We start from the raw sequence: 12,868 nt of genomic DNA on the forward strand, positions 1-12,868 counted from the left end.
ACACCTTTTTGACGTGATTTAAAATCTAGCTTCTTTCTTACTCATAAAACTAAAGTAGCAGTAAGTAAAAAGAGCAAAATAGTATTCATTGAGAAACGAAAATACGAAAGCGTATATAAATTTGAAGAATTTCCGAAACATGAAATTAAACTTCACATGTTTGAAAAGATTTATCAGTTAATACTTATTATTATTCTTTTTTTTTTACATGGAGTCTTACCTTCTCTGTATGTCTATTGAAGAACGAACTGTTTGAAAATGTAGCGCGCGCCCGTGATCCCCTTAAACTTGCTTTAGTTATTTTGGAAAATCTCAATTATTGTGGGTTCTAGGTGCGATTTAAAATATTACCGAATTTGCGGGAATCGTTTTGGAATACCTTGGATAATGCTCCCCCTCCTTACTTTGTAAAACGATATGTTACTAATTTTTGTTAAAGATATATTGTCGCCATGGTTCTAGGAAAAAACGTCCCCAGCAAAACGTCCCCGGAAATAACGTCCCCGGAAGAAAAGTCCCTGGAAGTAACGTCCCCTATGAAAAAACGTCCCCTAGAAAAAACGTCCCGTATAAACAAAATTGAGATGCTCAGTTTTTTTGATCATTTTATGCAATTTATTAAAACTTTAGCAGCATTTTGGTTGAATACATTGAATTAAGAAAGGGTTTTAGTAGCGCCATCTATTAAGTATCTAGTTAACAAGAGACATACATCATTGCCTTTATGAATTGCTCCAACTCCCTACAATGGTACGGATCTAGTTAACCAGCTAGCTAATAGATGGCGTCACTAAAATATTTTTAATTTTATGTGTAGTTTTCTTGGCGCTTTAAGTTAAAAACTGAATTTAGAATTCTTTACGGGAGATTTTTTCTCTGTTTTCTCTTATCGCCAGTATCTCTCGCACATTGACGCTATTTAATTACCATAAAACAGAGTGTTCAAACAAATGCTGAACAAAATGCAATTCGTCAGTGGAAATGGTAAAACACTTTGCTTCTCAATTTTGTTTATACGGGACGCATTTTCAACAGGGACGTTTTTTCCTAAGGGACGATTTTTCCTGGGGGACGTTTTTTCCGGGGATGTTTCATCCGGGGACATTATTTCCGGGGACGTTTTTTCCTGTCACCTGTCGCCATATGCTAAGATACTTTTGGTCACCATAAAATGGCGCTAAACAATTTCATCCGTAATATTTCCGAAATAAGTAGTAAAATTTGGCGATGGTTTGAATTTGTGCACAAAGTCACATTAATGGAAGTTTTTGTGCTGTTTATGGATTTGCCTAATTTAGTTGCTGGATTATTTTACAGTAAAAAAAGTTTTTAAAGATTCTTTGATTGACGAAATTTTGTTTACATGGTGAAAGCTGACAAACATTATTACGTAGTCTTTGACTTCAAAAACCGTGACAGTTGAAAAAACTGCCAAATGCATCCGCTACTGAAATCTTTCTGCATAAATTTTGGCGAGGTTTCTGCTGTTAGATTGGATAATGATTAAAAAATCCAATCAGCGCAAATAATAATAAAAAAATCCCATTAATTACACTAAAGTTCCATTTAAATGGAAAATAATCAACCAAATCTATAGTTATTATTAGCCAGTCTTGGGGAAAAAACGTTACTTTAAGATTTGACTTGAAAAGCCTCAAACAGTCAGACGAAACACAAAAACATTCAACAATTCTAACTATGAACTGGGAGTTGAGACGATACACTAAATAATGAATTGGGTTGAGGAAAGCCTTCGAACATGGAACAAAAAAAGCCCATAACTCGTTTTTCATACAACTTAGAACTTTCTAACAGATGCCATCTTCAGCAGAAAAATAAGCGCTTTCGATGGACACATAATTTTAATATGTGCACGTATTTTTTAACCGTTATATTGGGGCATTTATGCGAAAATTTGGACAAATTAGAATAAAAAAGGAACTATCAATCGGATTTTTATCGAACTGGTCTACAAACCTCCCCAGTACCAAAAAGGAACAAACGGTGAAAGTTTCAGCCAAATCTGCCGGGTAGTTTCTGAGATCTTAGGGAACAAATTTACCAAAGTCCATTTTTATATATATAGATTAAGGGCACCCCACGCTCTAAAGCTCAATAATAAAATTCTTTACTTTTTAAAATGGAAAACATCAATGGCCTGGCCTAGCACGGTAACCATGTACTGTCTGACCACGGATTGTATGGAAAGGCAAACATCCGGTTTACAGGCGGAAATGGAAGCACCTATTAGTTTTTAGGGATGTCAGCGTTTGTAGATGTATGTTAGCCTCTAAATTAAGCCGCGTCTCTTTCAAATGAGAGGAACACATGCATCAAATTTTTACCTTCCCCCCAATTCATATAGACTCGTCTTAACTGGACGTTTGCCAATTCCATACAATCCGTGGTTGGACAGTAACTCAGAATCCGCAATCTTTACACGAGGAGCAAAAAACGAAACAGTCACGGTCAACTCGCGATAGTTCGAAGCCTTACAACTCGAATATTCCCTTATTTTGAAGTTTTCATGGGTCTCAAACTAATGAGAATTCTGTAGGAACCTTCCATTACACCAACTACCGGTATGGTTTCAGCCGGTTTCTTGAGGCTTCGAGTTAAAGAGAGTTGACTGTATTTTAAAGGAATGATTCTTACTTAGAAGTCAATACATAAGTAAGAAGTACAATGTAAGAAGTATGCAAAATACCATCAAATATTAAAATGCTTATATGTTTATACAACAAATATTTAAGTTTTTTTTTTTTTTTTTTTGAGGCACGAAGTTTTAATTCAAGGAAATCGATACGTAAAAAAAGTAATCAAACGCTTAAAAAAGTTTTTGGAAGTTGCGTGACGAAATTTTTGACTTTGTGTTCAACACGCAGTACTGCTGGAATACGAAACATTGAGAAAGGATTTGGAGTAACATCACTGGACGGTATGCAATAATTTACATTAAAAAAAACCTAGCGTTACATGAAAGTAACAGTTATGTCAAGTGACGCGTGTTCAACAATGAGACTTAAATTTAAAAAAAAAAAAAGTAAAATTTTCCGCTAACGTGTAGAAAACAGCAGTTTTATGGTTCAAAATAAAAATTTAGACCTTTCAGGATTTTCTTTGTTTTTCCAGAAAATTCAGACATTGCTTTTCATAGGCATGAACGTTAAATTTCCAGGATTTTCATTCGATCCCCCCCCCTCCTTATGTGAATTCCTGAGCATCAAAGAACTCCTGTGTCGAATTGGTAAAGATCCGACTGATAATCGACATTTGTATAAGGAACACACACACAGGCATTTTGATCTACATCGCTCGTTTGGAAAAAGAGTGCCACAATACAAAATGTTTAATTTTCTTTTTTTTTTCGCTTAAAGGCCATCAAATGACGTTATCTTCTTTGGAAAATACTAACAGATTTTTTGTTCTAATATTAACCACTGCGGAGCACAGCGAACTTACTTTTCGTAATGCGAATTGCCTGAAGAGTTCAATTTCAAACGCTTCTCCTGTAAAATTTCATTTTTTCGTATTGCGGCACTCTTCTTCCAAATGAGCGACATAGATTTCTGTAACATTAAGAAGAGATAAAATGGAGGGAGGGAAGACTTTCTTAGGCGAACCAAAGACTCCAAGTCACGTGAGAGATTTTAAAGCAAAGCGTTGGAAGAAATCAGGTTTCTTTCGCTAGTTTCACGCAAAACGTGTCAAACATTCGTCGTTGTTGAATCACATGACTTAGAGTCGTAGCCTCAGCTTATGCTAAGCCCCTTGCGCCCTCCATTTATATTCTTGCTCTAAGTTCTGTACCTGCCAAAGAAGTTCGTGGGCCCCCTGTAGCTCGGGAAAGGCTTGACGTGCGATGAGCGTCCAACTGTTGTAGAGCCCACACAAAGTGACCATCCAGAGCCACCCGAACAGCAGGGACTCGTCGGGGTTCAGGACCGTGTTTCGTACCAGCCACCGGTCCCCGGGCGCCCTCTGAGTCGGTTCATCGGGCTCGAGGTTGGGCGGCCTCGTCGAGAATCTCTTCAGGAAGGAGTCCTCTCTCTTTAAGGGCGGTTTCCGATGGTGGGCGACCGCGTTGCTTAGCTGGACGGTCGTGCGAAGCTTCTTCCAGCGGGAGCTGCCAGGGCTGTAAGGACGCGATCCAGGCTCCGACTCTGTCTTGCGAATGCTCTCTGTTGGGACAAAGAATAAGAGCGTTACTGCAGGACGGTAAGTCACAAAATGCGATTTCGCCAGCAAAAATGTTTAATTAGTGCTTTTCTGTGATGATTTGTATTATTAGACTAGCTACGTCGCCCGGCTTTGCATGGTCTTTCATTCTATTGAGTTTATTGGCGCAAGATCCTGAGTAAGCTATACTGAGCTTTGCACGGTCTACCTCGAATATAAAAGTTGTGTCAAGTGACGCGTGTTCAACAATCAGGCTTGAACAAAAAAAAAATAATAATAATTTTGACATTTGGAATTCAAATTTTGTTTTTTGCAATCACGAGTGCGTGTGTGTTTGTGTCTGTGTGCAGGCATGAGTGTGTGTGTAGGTGTATGTTTGTGTGTGTGTAGGTGTGTATAGGTATGTGTATATATGCGTGTTTGTTTGTGTCTGTGTGCAGGCATGAGTGTGTGTGTGTGTAGGATATGGAAGTAATCTGGAGACAGTTTTTGCTAGAGGAGCAACAACGGGAGGCCGCTCGACGGTGGTGCAGCAAAGGGAGGCGGGGGGAACATAAAATCATAGAAATTCAAAACAGTCAAATGAGAACAATAAGCAATGTGATTGCTCAAAAAAAAATGTAAAATGTCAAGATAGATTGCGGAAAGATAACCAAAAAGGAAAAATTTTAACTCTCCCGATTACAGGAAAAGCCTCAAAACAAAAGCCGGAATTTTATTCGTTCATATTCAAGGGGGAAAAAAAAAAGATCTTTCTTCCCAATGATTTTCTTCATGCTACAAATTTTGATGAAAGAATTGTTCAACAAAGACCGTGATTAACAATGGATTTCTAATTGAAGGCTTGCCTACTTTTTAGCATGAAATTAGTTAAAAACAGTTATACATAATTCACGTTCTAATTCCCTTGGAACATTGGCACAAATTTTATCTGATGCAGGAAAATCAGGTGTTTCAATATGGTTATTTTATTCTAATTGTTTCGAGCATTTTTTGCCCTCATATTATAGATAAACGCCACTTTCGGGTCCTAAATTTTAAATTCGAATGGTTTGGTTCTTTTATGGCATTGGAAAACCCCCCTACGCTCCTTCTCGAGTGCCTAAGTACCTCCCTGCCAAGTTTGGTCGAGGACTGTGGATTTGTATATGGAACACATAAACATATGTTCCCTATACAAATCCACAGCACTATACAAATCCACGAGCATTTCAGACGCACTCTTTATACTTTTGCCGCATATTGGAACCCTGGGCCTTCTATAGTTTCTTTTGAACTCAAATATACTACTTTTTAAAAAAGCAGGAAGGTTTGCAATGTTAGCGCACATGATGCTAAGTTACTCTAAATCACTACAGTATTTCTACATAAAAATAAATATTTTGCTTTTTGATGGTATTTAGTGACTTGTTTTTCCAGATATATAAAGCCGTTAGATGCGTCATTCTCTTATTTGATTAGTAATTTATATCAGAAAATGAGTGCAATTCTACAAAATTAAATATTTTAAAACTGGGAAACAAAAATATTACTTCCTCACTGTTTGAACAACATATTTATCGCTAAGAATGTAATGAAAAGCATAAATTCACTCAAAATATAATGTGATTATTGCAGAAAGCAAATCATAAATATGCGTCACTTCCTTCTTTATTATAATTTTTTAAAGCAGTGCCCTTCATTTTGTAGAAATACTGCTCGAGGGTATTGTCCTCCAACTCCTGCTAATAAGATTAAAATGAATGGTACGAATTAAATTTGGCAATGAACACAACTTTTTAATTTTAAATTGAAAATGGAAAGTATTTTTTACATTTTTAATATGCTCTGGTTCATGATCTCAGGCATTAAATTACTTGTCTTTCAACATAAATTTTACGAAAAATCAGAAGTTTTGAAGCATCTATACTAATAATATAAAGCTGAAGAGTGTGTTTGAACGCGCTAAACTCAGGAACTGCTCGTTCAAATTAATAATTACTTATTGTGTTGAATAGTCCATTTATTAAGGAGGGCTATAGGCTATTTATTTAAAAATCAGATTGTTCAAAATATTTCTAATTGCAAATTAAATGTTTAATTAACTGTACAGTTCAATGAAATCCTAATAGATGGCGGAGTAAGTTTACTTCTATGAATTCCTAATAGATAGCGGGGTAAGTTAACTCCTCGAGAGGGTGCTGGCCGACAATATCGATAGCTGCGAAGAACCATGCCGCGCAGCTCAGACGCGCGGTCGGCTACGCTATTGTGGGACGGTTGTGGTCAGCGAACTGATTTTTGAATGCGTTTTTTTTCGATATTCAAGTACATAAATTGATTTTGTAGGATTTTTCAATTGGGTTTTGTTTTTCTCATTTCTTCAACGTTTGTTTTTGTTCTTATAGTTGAAGATAGTTACTTATCTAAGTAAATAATTTGATTTGTCGTATTATTCAATAGTGATTGTTCTTTATAAAGTTTTTATTATAGTATTGTTTATTTAGCGAAACATTTTAAATTGTAGAAGAAAAACCGCTTCACTCGCTAAAGGGCAGGGTTATGGTAGCGTGGTTGCTTGTTGCGGTAAACGATGAACTATACAGTTGAAGGATAGTTTTGAGTTTTAAAGTTGCTACTGTTAATCCTTTTATGTGTTTGGGCAAATGGTTTTAAATTTCAAGAAGACTTTAATAGATTTTTTAAAAAAAGGTGTGTATGCATTTCAGTTAAAGAAAAATGATCATTTCACATCAGAAGGGGGGGGGGCGGTGGCATGGATTGTTTTTATTCAACGGATTTCCTTTAGTTTCTTAGCACGGGCACGCCGTGCGGGTACTGCTAGTTAAAGTATAAGGACTGTGTATTGTCTTTTGGGGTGTCATCTTTTGATATATTTAGGTATTTCAAGGGAAAAATTTCTGCATCGTTAAAAACTTCGCACAATTATTTTTATTGGAGCTTTTGCTGTTTAACGGACTTCCATAAAACTGCATATTGTTACCATTTGCACATCTCAAGTGAAATGGAATCGAAGAACATTTATTTTTAAGCTTGTTTTAATTTAAATTTGCTCATATACTACAATAAATCAAAGAATTTATAATGTGTTGTGATTACTGATTGGTTTACTAGCCCAAATTAAGCACCTGTTTTGCCCGAACACTGTTCAGGCGTCGAGAAAATATACTTTTCTGATTGTTCCAAATGATGCCGAAGCCTTTTTTTTTCAGTTTACATTATTTTCAGTAAATGATCATAGATTCCCGGTAAAATATTGATAGGAAAACTACTGTAAATCTGTTTCGAGGTAAATTAAACGAATTTTAGTTGAGTAAAATCGCTGCAATTACAAGTAACATAAATTAATGAATTATCTTTTAATATTTTTGATTGCAGATTTGAGTTAATGTAATATGATTTAAACACATAATTGTCTTCCAAAAAAATGTGCTTCATTTTGGACATAATATGATCCGAAAACGAACCAGTGTACTGGTTAATTGTGTGTAAATGAAGTTCACAAAATTTTCATCCAAATTGTGAAGCTTCATAGATGTGCCACTACAATTTATGTAGGTACCTACTGCTAGTAGGACGGGTAAAAATAAGTAAAAGACAGAAAGGAACATTAAAAAAAATTATGCTTGATGATGAAAAATCTGAATGTTCTTTAGGTTCTAGAATCAGGGCTGCAGAGAACGCTTGTCAGCTATGTTGACCAAGACGGTTGAACCAAGTTCGAACTGGCTAGCGCCAGGTTCGAACTTGGTTCCAGTCGGTGGATTTTCAAGATGAAGCGCCCATGTCATACAATTATGCGGCATGTAAGAGATACCTCGAATACTCGTTTTTCTTAGAGTGCTCTTTGCAAAATTAAGCTCCTAGTGCAGTGTCGCATCAAACAGAGCCCTAGTGATTCCTTCTAGCTGGGAAACTGAGCTTCAAAATTCTTGTGGTAATGGTAAAGCACTACAGGGAAAAATGGATGCTATATGGCCCTAGGTCTGCAAAAAGTACGCAGACTCTCTGACGCAGAACAATTAGAAAGAAAAACAAAAATGTACAAGGTGTCCTGAAAAAGACTGACTGTTTTCAAAAATTTATAACAGGAAAATGGTTAGTGATAATAAAATAATTTTTGCAGAAAATTTATGCGGTAGGCCCTAAGTATCGCCCCCCCCCCCCAGAGTTTCAAACTTTAGTTCAATAATTTTCCAATAGATGGCGATGCAGATTGTAAGACCGTAAATCAAAGAAAGACAGAAAATTACATCACGGTTTTTCGAAAAAAATTTTAATATACAAAATTACTCAACAATATTTTCAAAATACCTGCCGCCGGCTGCAACCACATCTCGCAATCGGAAGAATCGGTGAATTTCAATAATTATTTTTTGACTTAGAGGCTTACTATTTGCAGCGCCATCTCTGGGGAAAATAATTTACGGTCCACCAAATGAATTTTCTGCAAGATTTTTTTTTTTTTCATCATTTACCGTTTTATTGTTATAATTTTTTGAAATCAGTCTATTTCAGGACACCCTGTAGAATCCTGATGATTTTCGAGCTCATGGAGTAGCTCTAGTCAAGAGCTGGACCAGGGTCGGATTAGGACTAACAACACCAATTGAGATTCTAAATGCCTACCATTTGCAAAAATAAATTAACTGAGTGTGGTATCTTACCGTGTTGATGTTTCTGAATCGAATGTTCTTCATCATCAGTGAGGTCTAGAGAAGTTTTTATTTTCACTTCTTGGGATACTGAGACTCTCCGAGGGCTGCCTTCGACCATCATCAATCACCGCTTCCAAGTTTCAGCTGCAGAAAAAGAAAGGAATGATATTAATGCAAAAACGTAAAGGGCAATTCCATGAAACTAGGGACATCACAGTAAAAAAAAACTTCCTTGTATCAGTATTTTTTTCTTTCATATGAGGTGAAAAAGACTGTATTTTCATAAAACTATGCGAAAAAAGTTATCAGCACATTTCTTATAAGTTTTATACGCAAATTTTGACAACAGTGCTCATGTGTTGTTGCATTAACGATTCTAAAAGTTACTCTTTTTTTTCACTTAGGAAATTAATTGCTACAATCTTATTTTTTCTTGAAATGTGGTTTATCTAGGAAGAGATTAGATCAACAAAGAAACTGTAAACTATTATAATTCTCTTGTAGCAAATGTTTTTAAACTAGGGCTCATACTAAAGTAACACCAGTCACAAAATTGTATAAAAGTTTGCATTGCTTAAACAAAAACAAGCCCAAGTTTATAAAATGTCAAATTATCTTCATTTATGATGATATCTTTAGTACTAATCCCTTAAATATTTAGAAATAGTTGAATTTAATTATTTAAAACTTATTTAAAGTATGTAACATCAGTCACAGTAACAATCAGTCACATTTCTGTTTTCGTTAATAAACCTCAAACAAATTGCACAAATCGCATTGACTGCTGCAGAAAGGCAAAAAAAAAAAAAAAAAAAAAAAAAAAAAAAAAAAAAAGAGGCGATATAAATTAAGAAATAAAGGAAAATATGAAAATCACAAAAAGTAAAACAAAGTTGAAACTGAAAAGAGTGGATGATAAAAAATAAATAAAATAATTTTTAAAAATCTAGCATAATTACCAAAGTTGGTTTAGAATAAAATTAAAAAGAGAAATTAGGAGAAGAAATAGAACAAGTATAGAACAAATTTAAGGTATTGAAGTCCCAGGTTTAAATTAGCAGCTGCATTGCATCACTTTAAAAAAATGAAACCTTGGTAAAATATGTTATTCAAAGCGCTCTTTGTTATATCTTCACAAAAGAAAACAGCTGCTGTAAAAATATTTCTGGCATGAAATTTGATAAACAGATACGCCTAGTTCTTCATGCAGTACGTTTGAATAAAAGTGCATTATCATCGACACAGAAATACTTCTAAATGTCACAGCTTCATTAAAATCTCAGAGCTATCACCATCCGACTTGCAATCATGTTATAAAGAGTTATATTCGAGTGGTACTTTTTTTTTTTTAATTCAAAATCTATATTAGGTGTTTAGCAACGACCTTTAAAAACTAAGAGTATTTAGTGACTGTAAAGATTCAAGCAGAAAGACATTGGAAATAGCCTGTCAATGTGAATGAAATTTATTAGTCAAATGAGAAAGAAATAAAATATTTAGCGCACTAGATGTAAGAAATGAAAGAGACCTTTTAATTTTATGAAATACATCAAAAATATATCTTTTAAAACTTTATAAATGTACTTTTCTCGTAATTTAAATACAATTTTAAACAAAACATGAGCTAATTTCATTTTTAAGGAGAAATAATTTGTAATTTATTGTAAATGTAACATCAGTCACAAAATCTTTGTATCATCAGTCACGGGTGTTAAATAATTTATATACTCTCCGTTTTTAAGTTTTTCCAATAAAACAAAGTGTTTTCATCAAGTCTAAAATCTCTACTTTAAGGGAAAAACTCTGTTTAGATTTTACGTTATTAGTTTGAAGAGAATTTCAAATTGTACATAAGTCAATTTTCTCTATGTCTCTTCCGCGTAACATCAGTCACGTTTTTTTATTCCCTTCAATTTCACACAAAAAAATTTCCTCAAGTCTGAAAACACGTGTGGGGGCAGTGATGTACCATATTATGATATTTTAGATCAATTTCAGAAGAAACAAATTTTAATTTCAAGACAGCGCTGAATTTGTAAGTTAAAAATAGAGTCAAATTGTAACGTCAGTCACCGTGGACTGACCCTAAACACAATTTAGAAACGTTCCAGGAAAATCATGGGCAGCTAATGTGCCCAATTTCTGCCAAACATAATACAGTCGAACTCGGTAAAGCCACCGCGAAGGGACGCGATGTTTGCTCGTTTTAACCGATGCTCGTAAAAAACGGGTTCGTGGAAAAATGGTAAAAATTTACATGATTGATTTGTTTATTTTAAAATTTTTGTACAATACCAAAGAAGCTAGTTATTTGATTTGAACGGCCTTATTGTCTCTTTCTTGATATTGATTTCGAGGAACGAGAGGCTCGGAAAACATCGTCATTTGCAGTCGTGGCTTTAAAATATTTTAAAGTTTTTCCACACTTTAGAATCCAAGTATGTGGAGGGCTATTTAATTTCAAATTATTCCCATTTGTCGTTATGGTGGAAAAGTTGTCATTTTCTCTATCTCTCTCCGTCTTGACAATATCTTTGGAAGTGTATCTCGGAAATAATAATATTCTCTTCAACAAAGATATAATTTTTAAATATCTCTCTACTCCACAAGTTAAGAAAAAGGCCGTGTCATCACTTGTTCTCATTATTTATGTCTTATCTCTAGCTTTAAAATATTAATGGATTTTTTTTTGAGCAATCACGATTGCTTATTGTTCTCATTTGACAGTCCTTGACGTTGTGATTATTTTTCAGCTTGGACCAGCAGCACCACCGTCCACCGGCGCGGCGGCGGCACGGCTGCTCTGTTCCTGAGCACTGTCCCCCGAAATCCACTTCTGCTGAGTGGTGGCGTCCATGTCCTTCACACGCATGCTCATACACACTCGCCAACGCGTGAGCGCATTTACACACATACACAGGCCTACGTGCACACACTTAAGCCTGCACACACACAACTATACACACATATCCACCCAGGAGGAGGGACATGCTTGGGGGGGGGAGCCATTTCTAGAAACAATAACTCGAATGAGTAGGGTCTTGTCGCAACTCGTGATTGCGAAAAACATAATTTGAATTCAAAGTTTCAGAATTCAAATTAGATTTTTTTTTTAAATAGAATAATCTTTTCTGAGGAGGAAATCAACAGACGTTTTTTGAATTACAAAATATTGCTCGCTTTAAGCGGGGTTTGATCGTTAAAAACGAGATTTGTTCCCATAGACTTAACATTGTACCAACCAAACATTTTTAATTTACTCACTAAAGTCGAGTTCTCCTTAAAACAGGGCTTGCTATAAGCGAGTTAAAAAAAAAAAGTACATTTTCCGCTAAAAGTCAGTAGTCTCACTGATATAACCCTGGAATCTTTCTGAAGAAGTTTCTCTGGTAAAAGCCCAGTCGTGTCTCAGGAACCTTCAAAGAAAACTTAGGTAGGTTTAAAATAAGAATTAGGCACTCAGAAACCATCATTTCGCTCTCATTTGTAGCTTAGTCAATCTAGTCGGACTGTAGTCGAACTGATGCTGATACACTAAATAAATACGCTCAGTGAATCTTTCAACTGGTTGCTAAAAATAGTTTTCATAGCAGTGAGAGGTCTGCAACTTGTAGCAATTTAAGAAACGTTTTGACAAAGGTATACTTGATTTTCACAGAAAGTAGATAAAAACGTGTGAAATCCCTAAGCGAGCCACAGAAATAATCAGTAACGTTTCGGAATTTTCTTACAATGAATAAATGAAACATTGATGCAATCCGTACAATGATCGAATTACGATTTAATCATTACAACATTGAAACATCGATGAAATCAATATAATAATGAAACATTGTTGCAATCAATTAAATAATGAAACATGGATGCAATCAATTAAATAATGAAACGTAGATGCAATCAGTAAAATAGTAAGACATTGATGCTAGAGTATTGTCTATCTCAGGTAGAATTCTCAAAAAAGATGGCTTAGTGCAAACATAGCGTTTAACGGGATTCGACTTTGATACAAAGGATCAAGAAACCCTAATCAC

General features: G+C 35.2%; 1 protein-coding gene across 1 annotated transcript in view; it reads right to left on the reverse strand.

The window, feature by feature from the left end:
- LOC129228611 (cyclic nucleotide-gated cation channel alpha-3-like) overlaps positions 1–8,955 on the reverse strand; it is a 107,532-nt gene extending 98,577 nt beyond the window's left edge. Inside the window, exons 1-2 of the mRNA XM_054863292.1 lie at positions 8,847–8,955; positions 3,811–4,181 (exon numbers count right to left, since the gene is read on the reverse strand). Coding sequence (XP_054719267.1) covers positions 3,811–4,181; positions 8,847–8,955 — 480 coding nt within the window. The remainder of the gene's footprint in view (positions 1–3,810; positions 4,182–8,846) is intronic.
- Between the last annotated feature and the right edge of the window lie 3,913 nt (positions 8,956–12,868).

Source organism: Uloborus diversus, chromosome 8 (genome assembly GCF_026930045.1).
Source record: "Uloborus diversus isolate 005 chromosome 8, Udiv.v.3.1, whole genome shotgun sequence".
NCBI lineage: Eukaryota > Metazoa > Arthropoda > Arachnida > Araneae > Uloboridae > Uloborus > Uloborus diversus.